The 20,891-nt window shown below is 41.0% G+C and overlaps 1 protein-coding gene across 2 annotated transcripts in view; it reads left to right on the top strand.

Annotated features, from left to right (window-relative positions):
* dnajb5 (DnaJ heat shock protein family (Hsp40) member B5) overlaps window positions 1–20,199 on the top strand; it is a 44,320-nt gene extending 24,121 nt beyond the window's left edge. For both annotated transcript variants that reach the window (XM_048532203.2, XM_048532195.2), the window contains exon 4: window positions 17,613–20,199. In XM_048532203.2, coding sequence (XP_048388160.2) covers window positions 17,613–17,846 — 234 coding nt within the window. In that variant the 3' untranslated portion in view covers window positions 17,847–20,199. The remainder of the gene's footprint in view (window positions 1–17,612) is intronic.
* Window positions 20,200–20,891: the final 692 nt, after the last annotated feature.

The raw sequence follows: 20,891 nt of genomic DNA, 5'->3' as shown, positions 1-20,891 counted from the left end.
CACCTTCACATTATGCATTCTGTGATCTAACTTTACTAATCTGTCTATCATGCAGAACATCAAACGCTTTACTAAAGTCCATATAAACAATTTGCCTTTTTGGTTAGTTCATCAGAAAAAAATCCTTTTTTGTGAGGCACAATTTCCCTTAAACAAAACCATGCTGACTATCATTAATCAGCCCATACCTCTCTAAATCCATCTCTGACAATTTATCCACCACCAATGCCAGGCTCAGGTCTTCTCAGATATGCTGCAGTGTCTCGAGCTGCAGTGTGTGGTCTGAATTTCTTGTGTTTTCCTCTATGAACAGAGACACTGTAATCATTTAGCTTGTGTCATTTTTTGTTTGCCATTGTACATTCTCTCAAGTCTCCTTTTAATGGACCCCACACTTATCTTAGCCAAACATTTCCTTTTCATGTACATTTTACAAGCTTTTATACTATTTTCGTTTTGCAGATTTATTTTTGCATTTTGTGGCCCCCTACTTTCTGTTTCTAGGTCCTCTCTCATTTTCTCAAACAGAATTGAAATTATTTTGTTGTGGTCACTCGTCCTTAAATGTTATTTTATCACAGGATTATTAATGTCCCTTTTTTGAAGCCATAAAACTAAATCTGAAATAGCCCTTTCTCTGTTTGGTTCCTCATTAGTGAGCATTGTGACCCCCACAACCAAATAGATCAGATCTAAGCACTGCAGACATGCTGTATCAAGTCATGAATGGAGGTAGGCACATAAACAACAAACTGGAGGAGGAGGCGGCGCCCAGCACACCAGTCTCAAACATGAGGCTGAAGCATTTGCAACCAACTTCAACCAGTCATCTTCCAATATCCGTGGCATCTTCAGCCAAAACACCTGGCAGTATGGAAATTTGCCCAATTTTCGTCCGGCCCACTTTAAATACAAATACGACAAATCTAATCCGGCCAATTGCTATACCATTGGTCTTCAGTCTATCGTCAAAGTGATGGGAGGAGTTGTTCAGCGTTATCAAGCAGCACTTACTCAGCAATATTGCCTGCTCACTGATGCTCAGTTTTGTGCAGCCTTGTTTCAAACATGAACAAAAGAATAGAACTCCAAAGGGGAGGTTGACCACCTTTGAAATCAAGGCAGCATTTGGCTGAGTGTGGCATGAATGCATATGACCAAAACTGGATATCAGACAGAGGGTTACCAGCTCTACTCCTTGTTATCTCAGATTCTCCAGCATTGGCAGTTCCTATTATCTCTGATGCATAAATAGCCCATGTTGTTGAGTGAAGCAGGGGAGGAAATAGCAGAGCTTATTGCAAAAGTTTTCAGTTCCTCTTTGGCCACAGGAAATATGCCAGAGGTTTATAGGATAGCCAAGACAGTACCATTATTCAAGAAGGAAGCAAGTGTAATTTTTTTAGTAAGGCATTTGGTAAGGCTCCACATGGTAGGCACGTTCAGAAAGTAAGGATGCATGGGATTCAGGGAAATTTGGCTGTCCAGCAGAAGACAGAATGTGGTCATAGATGGAAAATGTTCATCCTGGAGCTAGGTGACCCAGAGATCTGTTCTGGGACCTTAGCTCTCTGTGATCTTTACATATGACTTGAATGAGGAAGTGGAAGGGCCGGTTAGTAGGTTTGCCGATGCCACAAAGGCTGGTGGACGTATGGATAGTTTGGGGGCTGTGTAGGTACCAATGGGAAATTGACAGGATGCAGAGCTGGGCAAAGAAGTGGCAGATGGAATTCAACCTGGAAAAGTGTGAATTGATTCATTTTGAAAGGTCAAATTTGAATGCAGAATACATGGTTAATGGCAGGATTCTTGGCAGTGTGGAGGAACAGAGGGATGTTGGGATCCAATTCCATAGATCCCTCTAAGTGCTACCCAAGTTGATAGAGTTGTAAGAAAGGCATATGGAGTGTTGATTTTCATCGGCAGGGGAATTGAGTTTTAGAACCGCGAGGTTATGCTGCAGCTCTATAAAACCCTGGTTAGACCACACTTGGAATATTGTGTTCAGATCTGGTTGCCTCCATATAAGAAGGACATGGAAGCTTTAAAGAGGGTGCAGAGGAGATTTACCGGTCTGGAGGGCAGGTCTTATGAGGAAAGGTTGAGGGAGCTAGGGCTTTTTTTCATTGGACGAAGATGGATGACTGGTGACTTGATAGAGGTGTATAACGTGATGACGGACATAGATACAGTGGATAGTCAGACTTTTATCCCCAGGGCGGAAATGACTATTACTATGAAGCATAATTTTAAGGTGATTGGAGAAAGGTATGGGGAGATGTCAGAGGTAGGTACTTTATGCAGAGAATGACAGGCATGTGGAATGCGCTGCCAGCAGCGGTAGTGGATTCCAATACTTAAGAGGCTTGTAAGCAACTCTTGGATAGGCATATGTAGGATAGTAAAATGTAGGGTATGCAGGATGGATAATAGTCAGCACAACATCGTGGGCTGAAGGGCCAGTACTGTGCTGTACTGTTCTATGGTTCATGAACCAAGAAATGATGAGGCGATCAGTCTAACCTCAGTATGTGGAAAATGTTAGGAGTTTCTGAGAGACAGAATTAATCTAGTTTTGGAGAGGTGTGGATTAATCAAGAACAGTCAGCATAATTTTGTTAAGGAGAGTTCATCCCTGATCAACTTAATTGAATTTATTTGAAGAGGAGACTAGTTATGTATAGGAGAACTTCTGATAGTCTCTTGGACTTCTTCAGCAAGGCTTTTGTTAAGGCCCTGCATAGGAATCTGAAAGCAAAGACACTTTCTAGTGCTACCCAGGAGGCTTTAGACCAGTAAGGGGCTGTGGAGACGGAAATGGGGGTGGGGGAGAATCAGAGGTGAGAAAAGGCTCACCTGATGCAGTAGATGAAGGGAGCAAGTCTATTGGTTAAGGCAGCCAAGAGTTTGGCAAAGAACGAGGGAAGATTGCTGAATCAAACTGCATTTACTTCAGTGAGAAGGCCTGACAAGGCTGATGAACTTAGGATATAGTTGGTATATCATAGCTGTTACGGAAATGTGGCTCAGGCGTGGATGGGACTGGCTGCTTAATTTAATGAGGTATAAATGCCGTAAAAAAAGTAGAAAGGGAGGCAAGAGAAGAGGAGGTGGGGCATTTTTGATTAGCAAGAATATTACACTGCATTTAGGGAGGATATTCCTGGGAAATCATCCACTGAAGTTACATGGCTGAAACTTAAAAGTAATAAGGGGATGAGCACCTTATTAGGATTGTATTAAAGGTTCCCCAATAGTCAATAGGAAATTGAAAAACAAATATACGTAAGGAGATCACAGATATCTGTAAGAAAACTAGTGTTGAAATGGTAGGAGATAGGCTTCAGATCGGTATGACAGGTCGGCACAACATCGAGGGCCAAAGGGCCTGTACTGTGCTGTAATGTTCTATGTAGGTGGCGGGGGGGGTGGGGGTAAAGAGAAAGAGAGAGAGAGAGACTCTGCTTGTTCAAGTCTAGATGTACCTACTTAGACAAGGTGCTAAATTTGACCTAGTCTTGGGGAAATAAGGCAGGGCCGGTGACTGAGGGAGTACTTTGGGGCCAGTGATAATAATTCTATTTGTTTTAAAGTAGTAATGGAAAAGAATAGACTAGGTCTAGAAGTTAAAGTTCTAATTTGGAGGAAGGCTAACTTTGACAATTTTAGGCAAGAAGATTCAAAAGTTGATTGTGAGCAGATCTTCTGCAGATAAAAGCAGAGCTGAAGATGGGAAGCCTTCAAAAATGAGTTAACGAGAGTCCAGTAAGCTCTGTTAGTGAAGGGCAAGGCTGGTTAATGCAAGGAATGCCGGATAGCTAGAGAAATTGAGGCTCTAGTCAAGAAAAACAAGAGATATGTCAACTATAGACAGTAGAGATAGTGAATCTCTAGAAGAGTATAAAGGCAGTAGGAGTATACTTTGAGGGAAATCAGGAGGGCAAAATGGGGACATGAGATAGCTTTGGCAAACAGGGCTAAGGAAAATCCAAAAGGATTCGACAAATACATTAAGGACAAAAGGGTAACTAGGGAGAGAATAGGGCCCATTTAAAGATCAACAAGGCTGCCTATGTGTGGAACTGCAGAAGATGTGGGAGATACTAAACAAGTATTTTGCATCAGGTTTTCTGTGGTGAAGGATATGGAAGATGTAGAACTTGGAAATAAATAGTGACGTCTTGAAAAATGTTTGTATTATAGAGGAGATGGTGCTGGATGACTTAAAATGCATAAAGGTAGATAAATCCTCAGGACCTGATCAGGTATACCCTAGAACTCTGGGGTAGATTGGGAAGTGATTGCTGGGCTCCTTGCTGAGATATTTTTACCATTGATAGCCACAAGTGAGGTGCCAGAAGACTGGAGGTTGGCTATTTAAGAAGGGTGGTATGAAAAAGCCAGGACCTACAGGCCAGTGAGCCTGACATTGGTGGGCAAGTTGTCGGAAGGAAGCCTGAGGGATAGGATTTGCATGTATTTGGAAAGGCAAGGACTGATTAGGGATAGTCAACATGGCTTTGTGCATGGGAAATCATCTCTCAACTAACTTAATTGAGCTTTTTGATACTGTTTTGCTCCTTCAATGAGGGTAGAGAAGTGGACTTGATCTACGTGGACTTCAGTAAGGCATTTGACAAGGTCCCTCATGGTAGACTGATTAACAAGGTTAGATCATATGGAATCCAAGGACAACCAGCCATTTGGATACAGAACTGCCTCAAAGGTAGAAGACAGAGGGTTGTGGTGGAGGGTTGCTTTTCCGACTGGAGGCCTGTGACCAGCGGTGTACCACAAGGATCAGTGCGGAGTCCACTGTTTTTATCATTTATGTAAGTGATCAGGATGTAAACATTGTAGGTGTGGTTAGTAAGTTTGCAGATAGTACCAAAGTAAGAGGTGTAGTAGACAGCCAAGATGGTAATCTCCGAGTACAATGGGATCTTGATCAGAAAGGCCAATGGACTGAGGAGTGACAGATGGAGTTTAATTTAGATTCACGTGAGTACTGCAATTTGGAAAGGCAAATCTGCAGGATACACCTTACTGCTGAGATCTGGGGGAGTGTCGCTGAACAAAAGTCTTGAAGTACAGGTTCATAGTTCCTTGAAAGTAGAGTCGCAGGTAGATAGGATGGTGAAGGAGGTGTTTGGCATGTTTGCCTTTATTGGTCAGTGCATTGAGTATAGAGTTGAGCTGCAGTGTTGCAGCTGTACATGACATTGGTTAGGCCACGTTCGGAATACTGTATTCACTTCTGTCCTGCCTCCCTGTCAGAGGCAGGATGTTTTGAATTCCTTTGAATTCACTGCCATGGAGGCAGGGACGTTAAATGCCTTCAAGGCAGAGATTGATAAATTCTTGATCTCACAAGGAATCAAGGACTACAGGGAGAGTGCAGGGATGTGGAGTTGAAATGTCCATCAGCCATGATTAAATGGCGGAGTGGACTAGATGGGCCAAATGGCCTTACTTCCACTCCTATGTCTTGTGGTCTTAAACTTGAAATGGTTCAGAAAAAAGTGACAAAGATGTTGCCAGGGTTTGAACTATAGGGAGAAGCTGAATAGGCTGGTGCTATTATCACTGAAGCATCGTTGGAATTGTCTTTCTATAAAGGTAGTGGAAGCAGTCTTCTGAATGTTTTTAAGGCAGAGCTGATTGAAAATAGAGCAAGAATGTAGAGTTTGGGTTACAATCAAATCAGCCATGACCTTAATGAAAAATAAAGTTGGCTCAAGACACTGAATAGCCTATTCCTGCTCCTTACTCATGTAGCCAGGCGACTTATTTCGTCTCCGTTTTAGTTAGGCGATTGAAGGCATGTCTGTGTAAACTGAAATGCTTAATAATTTGGCAATATTGCCTGCTCACTGGCACCCAGTTTTGTCAGTGTAATCACTTGTTCTGTTTGTAAATTCGATTGTATAAGTAATGTACAAGCTAAGTTATTACCTTGTAACAATATGCACCTACTGACTTGCTTCGCTTCTGTTTAGTTCCAAGTGTAAAGTTTTTAAAAAAAGACTTTAAGCTCTTGTGCTACTGCTTGACAAATTTAAGTATAATGCAATTGTATTTTTAGTGAGCAAGCAAATTTTATTTTTATAGTTCTGCCACATTTAAATAAAGAGGCAGAATTGTTTTTGCTGTTGATTGTGGTCCTCCTGATAATAACATTTCACACATCTATAAAAATTGAATTTCCTCAGGTGGTCGGGGGGGCTCAGTGGTTAGCAATGTTGCCTCAGCGCCAGGGACCCACTTTGGGCGACTGTCTGAATCAAGTTTGCACATGCATGAGTTTCCTCTGCCCGCTCCGGTCTCCTCCTACAGTCCAAAGATGTGCGAGTTAGGTGGATTGGCCGTGCTAAGTTGCCCATAGTGTCCAGGAATGTGTAGGTTACGTGGATTAGCTGTAGGAGCTGCTAAGTTGCAGGAATACGGTAGATGGGGTGAGTCGGGTTGAGATAGTGTGCATTTGTTGGACCTAATGGCCTGTTTCCCCACATTGGGGATTATATTCTAGGATGATAAATCTGACAACAGATTATTTTAAAATTTGGCCAGCTACTCCTATTTGCATTGGTAGTAGAATAGTTTTGATCTGAAATAATTACAATTGTCATTTTATTTATAAAACAGTAGATTGGGTTCAAAAATTTAGATAATTGTTACCAATATTTGAAAAACTGCTACCCATCATGAGGCTGCATGAAGTATGCCCCAAATTTGAAGTGCTGACTGACTAAGTACTGTGGATCAGACATACACTGTATGCTTGGTCTTTATTTAACTTGTCTTTTGGACAGATACACACTTGATTCCTAAAGCAACCATGAATTCCATTACCAGTACATACCTGGTCTTATTCTGGTTTTAATATGGGCTGATAAGAAATCCTGACACTTTTTCTAATTCATTCTTGGGATGTGCATATTGTTGGTAAGGTTACCATTTCTTTGCATTTCTATTTGGCCTTGAGCAGGTAATGCTCGGAGTGCTGTATTGAAGCCTTGAAGTCCATTTGATGTAGGTAGGCCAAAAGGCTTGTAGGGACAGTTTCAGAATTTTGAATCGGTGTCAGTGAGGAAACAGTGATATCATTTGTGGAGCAGGATTGTCTGCGACTTGGCGAGAGAATTGCAGATCATTGTTTCTCCATCACCTAGAAGAATAAGGGTAGCAGGTATAGAGGTTGTGGGTTTGGGAGCTGCTTTTGGGGGTTGGAATCTGACAGTCCTCAGGTCAACAAGGAAATGTTCTGATTACCATCCACTGTCCTGTCTCCGCTGATGAATTGGTGATCCTCCTTGTTGAACACCCACTTCGTAGAAACACTGAAATAACAACAAAGGCTCTGACTGCAGCCCTCCGACCGGAGTATAATGTCCATCAAGAGTTGCTGTGTAGCACTGCTACTAAGGATGACTGAAACATCTGCTAAAGACATTACCTGCAAGATGGACTCAGCACCAGGTGATAAGAGAACTAACAAGAGAAAGAGTCTCTTGACCTTAACTGCCTTCATCCATCTACCTAGAGATGAATCTTTATGACAATATTGGTAAGACTAATTACTGCACAGTCTTAATGAAATGGAATTCTTCTCACTGAAGAAGCATTCTATCATACTTTCTGACGTGATATAAAATATGGATATGGAAGAGATTTAGAAGTTTGCAGCTACTTGCCCAGGAGGCACATTACCAGGTATTGAATTGTATTTAACTGCAATTATCTTGAGGCCCAGTACATCCTTCACTTTGCCATCCCCATCAAACCAGGAGACCAACCTTGCTTCCACAAAGCATGTAGGAGTGCATGCCTAGAGCTTTATCACGCAGAATTAAAAATTAGTTGCCAGTCTGCTGAAGCTATAATACTGGACTGCATACACACTAAACAGTAGAAACCACCAACTATGGAAAATATTGGATCAGTAAACATAAAAATAGAAAATTTTAGAGACTGACTGTATGGCAGCACTTGTACAGAGAGTAACCGTTCACATTTCAAGTCCAGTATGACTCTCTATTTCCTATAATTAAAGGGACTGGAAAAATGGTTTGGTGTTATGCATTTGGAAAATGAGGAAGGAGGAGCAAGTCGAACAGATGGCTTTGATGCCCTGGAGTAAAAGGCAAAGGAACTGCTAATGGAGGTAGAGAAGAGGTATGGATGCTCTGTAATGAGATCCAATGAAGACTCCTATTGGACTTGAAACATTTACTGTTTCCCTTTCCACAGATGCTACTGTACTCCTAGAACCCCTACAGTGTGGCCCATCAAGTCCACGCCAACCCTCTGAATAGCATCTCACCCCCTACCGTATATTTTCCTAGCCTGTACATCGTGGGAAATTTTAGCATGGCTAATCCACCCAACCTGTACATCTTTTGGACTGTGGGAGGAAGCTGGGAGCACCTGGACGAAACCCACACAAACACAATGTGGAAATTCTACACAGTTGCCCATAGGTGACTGTGAACCCGGGTCCCTGGTACTGTGAGGCAGCAGTACTGACTACTAACTACTAACTATCAAACTATTAAATGGGGATGTAGCTGTCTTTCATAGATAATGCCACTGGAAAGATCAGCTTTAGTTGTCTGTCCCTAATTTGATCTTAAATACCATGGCTTGTTTGCTAGGCCACTTCGGAGGACAGTTACCAAACAACCACATTGCTAAGAGACTGGACTTGCATATAGATTCGACTGGGCAAGGCTGGCAGATTTCCTTCTGAAAGAAATTAGGAATTTATATGCATTTTCTGACAATCTGGAAGTTTCACAATCATTTATTAAGAAGATAAATGTATTAATTTATTGAATTTAAATTCTGCTATGATGGAATTTGAACTTGTCTCCATGGTATTAGTCCAGTATTGAATGATTTATAATCCATAACTTGAATCCTCACCACCTACTATCTATCTGATTATAGGCAGAGAATCACTTGTCAGAGAATCTTGTTGCTCCTGCAGTTATCCCTGCTGTTCCACAAGGATCTAACCTTGATCCCTCTTATTTCTGATCCACACACTCCCCTCAATGACATCAACCAAAGTCACAGCATTTGTTTTCACATCTCTATTATATATAGAGGACACCCAGCTCTGCCACATCAGCACCTCTCTGCTTTAGCTAAATTGTCAGTGTCAGTGCTGGATGAACAAAATTTCAAGCCATTATTTTTCTTCCACAGTCCACATTTCTCTTTCTAACTGGCGCTTTATCCCTCTTCTTGACAACTGGATGAATTCAATTTGTTCATAGCTTCGATATCCCATTTGATCCAGATATGAATTTGCAACCTCATTTCATTGCTATTGCTAAGGCCACCTATTTTCCCCCCCTCTGAAACAACATTGCTAAATTTAAGCTCATTTGCACACTTAAACCCTCATTCATGCCTTTTGTTGCTCTTAGACTAATCTATTCAAACGTGCTCCTGGCTCGACTCCCTCAAGTTTTTTTTTCTCTCTCTGCTCACTCTCTAAAGTTTGAGGTTATCTGAAACTCTGCCTGTGTTTAAACTCCCAAGTTCCCCAATCGCCCCTGTGTCCACTGACCTACATTGGCTCCCCAAGCAAAGGTTTGATTATGAAATTTGCATTTGTATTTTTAATTCCCTCATGGCCCAACTCTCCTTTTATTTCTTTAATATCTTCCAAACGCACAACTCTGCAAGATTTTCTGTACTCCTAATTCTAGCTTCTTGCTCGTCCCCAATTTTAATTGTTCTCTATTTGGTGCTAATGACTTTAGATATCTCAACTGCAAGCTCCAGAATACTGTCCTTGCCCCTTTCTTCTTTTCTACCTTGCCTTCTTTTAAAACACTCAAAACCTACGTCTTCAACCAAGTTTTTGATCACCATCAAATTTGTATTTCCTATGTGGCTCAGTGTCATAATTATTAGATTCATGTGATATTCCTTGGGATGATCCATTGCATTAAAGGTACTATATGAATACAAGGTATTCCCAGTGGAAAACAGCATTTCTTATTTTTAACACACTTCAATGTTTTGTCCGCCGGATTGTTAAACAAACTGACCTGTAAGAGAGACGTTAACTTCAGTTTCAAAACTGAACTATATTATTCCACTCCTGCAGCGCACATCAATATTCCAAACCCGAAAGTACAATTTCTAGGATCCTTGCAGCTTCCTCCTTCTTCTTCCTTGTATCCTAGGATGTGTATTGCTAGACCTTGGTATTTTGTTTCTCTTTTAATTCAAACACTTGAGCATTTAACCATCATAATATCACCTCAACTCATTCTAAATCACTTCAGGACCACCTCCTCCAATATATTTTTATTTAAAGACTACAACATTTTTGCTCATCTTCAAGTTGGGAAGAGTTTGCTCATTCTTAAGTTGGCCTTGTGGTGTTAACACTAGACTGTTAATCCAGAGACCCAGGTTTGAATTCTATCATGGCAGATGGTGATTTTTTTTTTAATAAAATCTGGAATTAAGAATTTAATGATGACCAGGAAACCATTGCTGATGTTCGGGAAAAACCCATCTAGTTCAGTAACACCCTTTAGGGAAGGAAACTGCTGACCTTATCTGGTCTAGGCCTACATGAGACTTCAGATACATAGTTAAGAGTAAGCCACATTACTGTCCTCAGGGCAGTTAGGGATAGGCAATAAATGCTGGCTAACCAGTGATGCCCATGTCAATGTGAATGAATTTTTAAAAAACTCTTATTAGAAGCCCCATGTCACTTTTTAACAATTATATCTTTTTCAATTATAAACATTTTTGGTGGTTTGAAATGTTTTCCTTTATCCCTGGCTTGTCCACTTCTCACCACCACCTCTTCTCTCTCTCAAATGATGATTGGAAGGACTCAAAACTATAATCCTCAAACTTGAGGAATACATGGAGTATGTTCTGTGCTATCTTTTGAGCCACACTGTTCAATTTAGAGTTTGGAACAGTTGGTCTGAATTTTTAATTCAGGGGTAAAAGAAACAAATATAATTTGATATATCATCAGAGAAAAGGTGCCAGGGAAACTAATGGGGCTAAAGACCAATAAAACGCTGGACCCGATGAGATGCATCCAAGGATATTAAAGGAAGTAACTACAAAGATAATGGATGCACTTGTAGTAATTTTCCAGGATTATATTCACAAGGATTGTAAAACTGTTGAGGTTGGTTGGTTCGCCTGGCTGGTTTGTTCTGCAGATGTTTCGTTACTGTGCTTAGTAGCATCCTCAGTGCGGCCTCTGAAGCCATCAGCACGAGAATTCCTGGAAGCATGGCACTCCATGAAGCATGCTATTAATAAACACATTGAACTCGGCCCTGTATACATTCTGCTATGGAGGAAACCCAGAAGTGAGGCAATCCATCGTAACAGACCCCAGAGTTTTAAAAACCAAACGGGAAAACACACCGCTTCATCAGAGGCTGCACTGAGGATGTTACCAAGCATGATAACGAAACATCTGCGGAACAACAAACTGGCTAGGTGAGCCAACCAGCCTCAACACCCACAACCCGAGCTAAAAACCTGCTCCAAAACCTTAGAGACCTATGGGCACAACATGCTCAAACTGACAAGGAAATGGGGAAAACTGCAATTGTAAAACTGTCAGTGTTGCATATTGTATTTGAAAAGGGAAAGAGACAAAAACAGGTAACCAAAGGCCAGCTCACAATGTCTATTAGAGGGAAATGTTACTCTTTTATAAAGATGTAACACCAAAGCATTTGGACATACGTAATATAATTGGGCTGAGTCCGTATGGCTTCCTGAAGAAACCATGACTGACAAATTTACTGGAATTGTCTCAGGAGGTATTGAGCAGGATAGATAGAGGAAGCAGTGGATGTAATAGTTGGATTTTCAGAAATCACTTGTAAAGTCCCACATAGGCTATTTTTAAGGTAGGAGTCATGGTGTTGGAAATGGTATGTTAGAATCAATAGAGGATTAGCTAACTAGTCGGAGGCAGGAATGGTTTAAATGGGAAATCTTTCAGGGTGGCAACCTGTGACCAGTGGCATCGACCAAGGATTAGTACTGAGGCCACACTTATTTACAATATGTATTAGTGACTTGAATGAGGAAGGTGAAGGTACTAAAGCCAAGTTTGCAGATGACACAAAAATAGTTTGGAAGGCAAGTGGTGAGGATAACATGAAGATGACCTAAAAAGTTAGCATCCAAGTTGAGCGGGTGATAAGGAAGGCAAATCGAAATGTTGGCTTTTATTTCAAAGGGAATGGAATGTTAAGGCAGTGACAATTTGCTAAAACTGTGCAAGGCACAAGTCAGGCCAGATCAAATACAATGAACAGTTTTTGGTCCCTTCATGTGAAGAACGAAATACTGGCTTTGGAGGCTGTGAACCAGAAAAGATTAACTAACTAAGCTGATACTGCATGCGGACACAAAATACTGCAGATAATGGAAATCTGAAACAAGCACTGTGTTGCAGAAACTCCTGGTCTGGTAGGATTTGTGGAAAGAAAAACAATTAACATTTTGAGTCCAGCATGACTCTGCTTGAGGAACCTGTTCTGAAGAAATCACATTAGACTTGAAATGTTAACCCTGCTTCTCTCACTTCAAATGCTATCCGACCTGCTGTGTTTCTCCAGCATTTTACGTTTTGTACCAGGTGAGGAGGGACTTTTGTTATGAAAAGAAGTTGAGTGGGCCAGGGCTGTACTCATTGGAATTTTGAATGAGAGAGGATTATTGAAACATCATACAGGGGCTTGGCAGGTAGATGTGGAATGGCTGTTTTCCCCTTGTGGGAGAGTCTAGGACCAGAGGGCACATGACAAGGGATTGACCATTTTAAAACAGATTTATGAGAAATTTTGTTTTCCTCAGACGTTAGTGATCTGTGGAATTCACTTTCACGTGGTTGTTGGGGCTGGGTCATTGGGTATATTCAAGACTGAGATAGTTAGTTAGCTCTTTAATCACTGAGAGAAACATAGGTTGAGGGGAAAAATGAAGTAGAGTTGAGGATTATCAGATTAGCCACGATCTCATTGGATGGCAGAGCAGACTGAATGGGCTGAATAGACTTGTCCCATATCATATGGTTTTATTTCAGAAATGAGAAGCTTGTGTTAGTTACCTGTTGTGCTGCTGTTATTTGTGGAATGGTGAATAAAGGAATTCAATGCACTGTTTGTTCAAAATTGTAGTTTATATTAAACATTGTGATATCCAAAATGTTGATGTACTGGTTTAATATTAATAAAGGTGTTGATGCTTCACGTGCTGAATTGGATGGCATCCTCAGACTATTCCTTGGATGGGAGGCAATAACCCCACTGTAGAAGAGATTCCCCTCCTCCACTTGTGCAAATTGAAAACTCTTCCTTTTCCTGTGCTTAGCATATTAATAACTGGTACTGATTTAAGAACTTGATGAGCCGAGGAAAGTTTCATCATCTAGTTAGTTACCATTACAATTCTAAAATAGCCCCTTTCATGGTAGTATCTTGACATAGTTCGACTGACTGACTACATTTGATAGAAATTTGACGATACTTTGTATAAATGGCCGTGCCCCACTAACTTGATAGAGTTTTTTGAGGAGATGAAGATGATTTGAGGAGAGAAAAGCAGTTGATGTTATCTACATGGACTTAAGTGAAGCCTTTGACAAGGTCCTCATGGAAGACTGTTATAAAAGGTGAAGCCATATGGTATCAGTGAGCTGGCATGATGGATACAGAACTAGCTTGGTCATAGGAGACAGAGTTGCAGTGGAAGGATTCTTTTTAGAAGAGAGGGTTGTGATTAATGTTCCACAGGAATCAGTGCTAGGACCTGTGCTGTATGTGGTCTATATAAATGATTTGGAGCAAAACGTGGCTGTTCTAATTAGTAAGCATGTGGACAGTACAAAGATTGGTGGAATTACGGACAGTGAGGAGGTTTGTCAGATATAGCAGGATATAGGTCAGTTAGAGGCATGGACAGAAAAATAGCAGATGGAGTTTAATCTAGACAAATGTGAGATGATGAATTTTGGAAGGTCTAGTACAAGTGGAAATTGTGTATTGAATGGCAAAACCCTTAGGAGTATTGATAAGCAGAGGGTTCTGGGTGTGCAGGTCCACAGGTCACTGAAGGTGACAGCACAGGTGGATAATGTAGCGAAAAAGGCCTATGGCATGCATGCCTTTGGAAGGAGCATCGAGATAAGAATAGGTAAGTTGCTCTGTAGCTTTATATAACTTTAGTTGGGCCAACGCTTGGAATATTGCATACAGTTCTGGCCACCACACTACCATAGGGATGTGGATGTTTTTGACGAGGGTGCGGAAAAAGCTTACCAGGATGTTGCTTGGTACGGGGAATTTTAGCTATGAAGAAAGGTTAGAGAGACTGGGTTTGTTTTTGCTAGAATGTAGGAAGTTGAGAGCCGACCTGATAGAAATTTCTAAGGTTGCGAATGGCATGGGTAGAGTGGAAAGTATGGCAGTGGAGGAACACAGCAGGTGAGGCAGCACCAGAGGAGCAGGAAAGTTGACATTTTGGGTCAGTGGTTATTTCAGAAGGGTCCTGACCCAAAATGTCAACTTTCCTGCTCCTCTGGTGCTGCCTCACCTGCTGTGTTCCTCCAGCTCCACACTGCGATATCTCTGGTTCCATCATCTGCAGTTCTTACTATCTGAGTGGAAATTGAGGCTTTTTCTCAGGGTGGAGGAGTCAGTTACTAGGGGACATAGGGTCAAGGTGCTGGGAGGGAGACATCTCTTAACAAATATGTTCAAGGCAAACTTTTCACACAAACGGTGGGGAGTGCCTGGAATATGACTCCATCTCGACTCCATTTTCTCCCCCTTGGTCCAGGAACTCCCAACTGACATCCGTGGCACCACCCGCATTCTCCACCTCCTCCAAAACTTCCAATGCCCCGATCCCTAACGCCTCATCTTTACCATGGACATCCAGCCCCTATACACCTGCATTCCCCATGCAGATAGTCTAAAGGCCCTCCACTACTTCCTATCCAGCAGGCCTGACCAGTCCTCCTCTACTGACACCCTCATCTGCTTAGCTGGACTCGTCCTCGCCCTCAACAACTTCTCTTTTACTTTCTCCAACTTCCTACAAACAAAGCGGGTGGCCATGGGTACCACATGGGCCCAAACTATGTCTGCCTTTCTGTAGGTTACGTGGAACAATCCCTTTTCTGTACCTACACTGGCCCTAAACCCCCACCTCTTCCTCCGTTACATTGACTGTACCGGTGCCGCCTCATGCTCTCATGAGCTCGAACAGTTCATCCACTTCATCAACACCTTCCACCCCAACCTTAAGTTCACCTGGACCATCTCTGATATCTCTCTCTCGTGCCTTCCTGGACCTTGGTTTCCATCTCTGGCAACCACCTGGAAACCAATATCTATTTCAAGCCCACCAACTCCCACAGCTACCTAGAATACACCTCCCACCCACCTTCCTGCAAAAAGGTCATCTCCACCCACCCACCCCCCCCCCCCCACCCCAAATTTCCCAATTCTTTCACCTCCACCATATCTGCTCCCAGGATGACGCGTTCCACTCACATCTCGGATGTCCTCATTTTAAGGACCACAAACCCCTCCCTCCACCCACCCTTGGTAGACAACGCCCTCGACCGTGTCTCCTGCATTTCCCATAACTCATCCCTCGCACCCCCTCCCTGCAATAATAACCAAAGCAGAATCCCCCTCATCCTAACATACCACCCCATGAACCTCCCAATCCAACGCATCATCCTCTGACACTTCTGCCATCTGCAATCTGACCCCACCACCAAAGATATATTTCCCTCCCCACCCTTAACTGCTTTCCAGAAGACCCCTCTCTCTGTGACTCCCTCGTCCACTCCACACTCCCCTCCAGCCCCACCAAACCCGGCACTTTACCCTGCAACTGCAGGAAGTGCTACACCTGCCCCTACACCTCCCCCGTCACCCCCATCCCAGGCCCCAAGAAGTCTTTCCACATCAAGCAGATGTTCACCTGCACATCTGCTAATGTGGTATACTGTATCCACTGCTCCCGTTGTGGCCTCCTCTACATTGGGGAAACCAAGCGGAGTCTTGGTGACCGTTTGGCAGAACACCTGCGCTTGGTTTGCACTAAATAACTGCACCTCCCAGTCACACAACATTTTCAACTCCCCCCTCCCATTCCTCGGATGACATGCCCATCCTGGACCTCCTGCAGTGCCACACCTATGCCACTCGAAGGTCGTAGGAACAGCTCCTCGTATTCCACTTGGGAACCCTGCAGCCCAATGGTGTCAATGTGCACTTCACAAGCTTCAAAATCTACCCTCCTCCTACCGCATCCCAAAACGAACCCAGTTTGCCCCTGCCTCCCTCACCTGTCCTGCTTCCCGCCTATCCCCCCTCCCAACTCAAGCCTCATTCCTTTCTCATGTCTGTTAACTCCATCCTGCTCCCTTGGCCTGTCCATCCTCCCTGGACTGACTGATCTCCTCCCTAACTCCCCACCTATACTCACCTTTACTGGCTCCATCCTTGCCGGTTTCCTCTCTACCTATCTTCTCTATCCTTTCTATTTTTCTCACCTCCCCCTCCCTATTTATTTCAGAGGCCCCTCCCCCTCCCCCTCCCCCATTTCTGAAGAAGGGTCTAGGCCCGAAACGTCAGCCTTCCTGCTCCTCTGATACTGCTTGGCCTGCTGTGTTCATCCACCTCTACGCTTTAATTTCCTGGAACATGCTGCCAGAAGAGGTGGTGGAAGCAGATACAATAACAGCATTCTTGAAGCACCTGACCAAATATGTGAATTGGAAGAGAATAGGGGGAGAGGGACCCTACAAGTGAAGGCAGTTTTACAGTGGAAGGGCAAAATGTGTTGGCACAGGCTTGGAGGGCTGAATCGCTGTTCCTGTGCTGTATCGTTATTTTTTCTTTGTTTTATAAGAGACTTAATTTGACTAGATATTTTTATGATCCAAAACTACACACTCAACTTGTTTGATAGCCATCCAGATTGGAAATGGCATGGTGCATTAAGATCATTTGTACTCTAGCCCACAAGAACTTGGGATAATTTACTTTCCCCTTAAGTTTTCAAACTCTGCCGTCCTATCTGGAAATGTAACCAATCTGTCCCCACAGTTAGGGATAATTAAATGAAAATCATTACCAAACCCAGGATAGCTGCAAAATTGGTGAAGGCAGAATAGCCTTGTATCATAAGGATTATATCATATCAGGTGCAGCAGTTAGCATTTGGACCAATGACTTAGAAAATAATCTGTACAGGTATACCCGATCATAGATGCACAGCTTTAAGAAAATGAGATATAAAAGATAATTCTGGTCACAAAGCACCTCCTAAAGTTTTTGTATTATGTGACTGTGATAACTTGTCAAATTTCCTTGATCCATGAAGATGCCTTGTTATTTGTTTAGTACTGTACCACAGAACTTCCCTTCCTTTTCACACAAAGAGCCTGATAAAATACATTGATTTTTCTCTTGTTCCATTTTGTGTAATTGTTTATATTATGTCTTTTTTCTGTCAGACAAAAGTGGATTTTAATATCTTAGTATAATTAAACATTTGTTTACTTTTCATAGGCCTTGTGTGGCTGTACAGTTAATATTCCCACAATTGATGGCAGAGTGATTCCCCTACCTTGCAATGATGTTATCAAGCCTGGGACTGTGAAGAGGCTGAGAGGAGAGGGTTTACCGTTTCCTAAGACACCTACTCAACGCGGTGACTATATAGCAGAGTTTCAGATAAAATTTCCTGATAAAATGTCTCAAACAACAAAAGAAATCCTGAAGCAACATCTTCCAATTTCTTAGAACTCAGATCAAAACAATATTTAATACTGTGCCAGAAATTTGAAGAGAACAAAAGGATCATCCATTTTCTAATATAATGTAATCCATTTTAAAGCAAATTATTTTAAGTCCGAGCATTTCAGTTCTTTTATATGCTGAGCCTTGTAATGATAACAATGGTAAGTGTGGGGGGAAAAAAAACTGTTGAATCTGTTTTAGTAGAATAATAATCTTGATGCGTACTGAAATTCACTGCTGTCATCGTGGGCATGCAGGTGCAGATGTGGTAAACTTATTTAAAATATGTTTGTATTAGAAAAGGTATGGTGCAGTGCTACGTCTTTAAGGCTGGGTTTGTCAATATAGAGTAATTATGTAGAAACTGAAGTACCTGCATAATAAACTAGAGGTGGAAATTTGAAAGTTGAGCTTTAAATATTATTCTTCCAGAAAAAAAGCTGGATAATTTTTAAGCTATAATAACTCTGGGGCAATAGTTTTGAAGCAAAAGTTATCACCGTGCCATAAAATGGTAGGAGTTTGTCGGAACCATGGAATAGCTGTATGGGTTGACAAAAGTCCACTGAATCAAACGTTTCAAGTTTTGTAAAGTTATAAAAACTTGCAGCAGTATTGATTTTTATATTTTTTAACTTGTTCCAGAAGGGGTTAACTTAAGGGGTTAAGTTACCAATCAGAATTCGACTTGGATCTATACAATGAAAATAGTGAAGGCAGAACCAACCCTTCTATGTAGAGGAAGTATTGGTTCAAGTAACCTTGCTTTTAAGGAGCAATGTATATTTGGCAAACCATTGATATTGGAGAAAATAAAGTAGTTTTTAAGATTTAACTTCATTGGTTATGGCAGTAATAAACTACATGCAGTATTCAAGATTTTACATACTAAAAACAAGCCATCATCTGCAAGCAACAGAACAATTAGCTTTGGAGGCTGACAATTTCTCAATTTAGAAGTGAACCAAGTTTCATAATGCTGAAAATATTTATGTTGGGAGATTTTATTAAAACTGTTATATACTTGACTTACCCTGTAATTGCAAAAGAATTCCATTTAATATTTCTCATGTCAAATGTTCAATGCTGCATTTTCTTCTGTATGAGTTTCTTTGTATAATGTCATGTTTAAATTTTCTACTTTCTGCTAATGTTCTCTGCAGTCCTAATACCTGAGTAATTTTTATTTTTCATCTCCCTGGTTTTGTTCATTGTTTGAATTATCACATTTTAATTCATCCAGTTTTCCCAACACCACCACAAATTTAATGATGAAATTAAATTTCATATTCACTTTCTGGTTACAGACAATCATCATTTTTATACCAGCATTTTTGTAGTATTGTTGTACCACTCTTTTCCTGCACAGCCTAGCGAAACAATTTATTCATATTTGGCTCTCAGAAGGCTGAAACACTCTCCTATTCTAGTTCGCATCACTTTTTTAAATAGGGCATTGTACTTTGTTTGTTTATGCTAATCTGATGGCTGAAGTTGAAGCAGACAAGATCTGGAAAGCAGTTTCACAATCTTACACAAAACTATATAAGCATGGGAGAGCTAAGGAAGGGGTTTGGTTTTGGTGGTCTCTTTTGGACCTCTTCAACTAATATTGAAAAAATGCTGTGGGGAAGAGATTGTGTTTGCACTGTAACTCTAGGGTTGCATGTTCTTGCTGAGTATATCGGCTGCTATGAAACTTTGCATTAAATAGAACAACTGTTACTGTATATAATCTGGTAAATATATCTGTTCAAGGGATTGCACAAATTTTCCAGTTTCATCAAAATATAACATTTTTAAGCAACAGTTTTGTTTACTATTTCCCTAATGTCCTTTTAATCCCATTTGGTTAAACTACATTTACTAACTAGGGGAAAGTGCAAACTGCTTTGACTGAAAGGTTTGCAATGCTTCCTCCCTTTTTTTCAGCATACAAAATATAAACAGTTGTTCAAATGTAAAACATGACAATGAATGTCTCTTAAGTATTCATTTTTTTAAAAGAAATGAAGCCCAGATACCTATAAAGAACATGGGATCCTTTTTACTAATGCTGGATAAGTTTTCTGAATCTGCCTTTCTCCTTTTTTAATTTGCAAAATTTGAGAAATCGAGCTGCCCCTAGTTTTTGGTTACAAAATTCCTTTGTGTTGTACAAATAGGAAAAGAATGAAAGCAGTACAGGTACTGATGGAAAAAGTATGTGAAATTCTCTTCCTGCATCTTTTTTTTTAAATTCTAAAAAGACTTTCAAAAGAAGGAAAATCCACAGAGCTACATTTTCGAACCTGTAACTTGTTAACTGTTTCAATACTTCCATCTGTATTTTAATTCTGAAAGAATAAATTGCATTTTGACCGAATGTTTTATAAAAACTTAATTTGTATTTATCAACTGTACAGTAGTTTAATTTGGAGATATCATTTTTATTGAATAGTGAACTGAAATTGTTCTTAATTTATCAAGTTAGTTTTCTATAATCACAGTTAGAGAAAAAAAAAATTAAATAAACAACCCTCAAGATTTGAAAAATTACAGATTTCAAATTCAGATTTCCAAAGGATTCTTTTCCACATACAGCAAAGTGCAAGAGGCAAGAGGTAGGTTAAAGTGAAAGGGATATCTGACGCAACGATGAAAGGGAAGCAATGGCCTGATGGTATTATTGGTAGATTATTAATCTGGAAGCTCAACAAATGTCCTGGGGACACAATTAAATCTCACATCAGCAGATAATAGAATTTAGATTCTTTAATACAGATATTTATTGAATTTGATGATGACCACACAACCATTGTCAGAAAAAGCCATATGGTTCTCTGATGCGCTTCAGTCCTCAATATGAAGTCTTGTTGCATTAGGTTAAACATCAGCAAGAAAACTTCTTGCGCTTTACTACGTGTATCCTTCTTTGGCTGATGCATCAGTAACCCCCCCCCCCCCCCACGTTGAATCTAATATTTATTTGAAAAACTCAGATTGGCAGTAGTAGCCTGGATGAGGAGTTTATACAATGTTTTGAGAAAATCTCTTACAGCAGTACAT

The sequence above is a fragment of the Stegostoma tigrinum genome, chromosome 1 (genome assembly GCF_030684315.1).
Source record: "Stegostoma tigrinum isolate sSteTig4 chromosome 1, sSteTig4.hap1, whole genome shotgun sequence".
Classification (NCBI taxonomy): Eukaryota; Metazoa; Chordata; class Chondrichthyes; order Orectolobiformes; family Stegostomatidae; genus Stegostoma; species Stegostoma tigrinum.
Note: the sequence above shows the minus strand (reverse complement) of the source record. Positions and strands in the feature narration are given on the sequence as shown.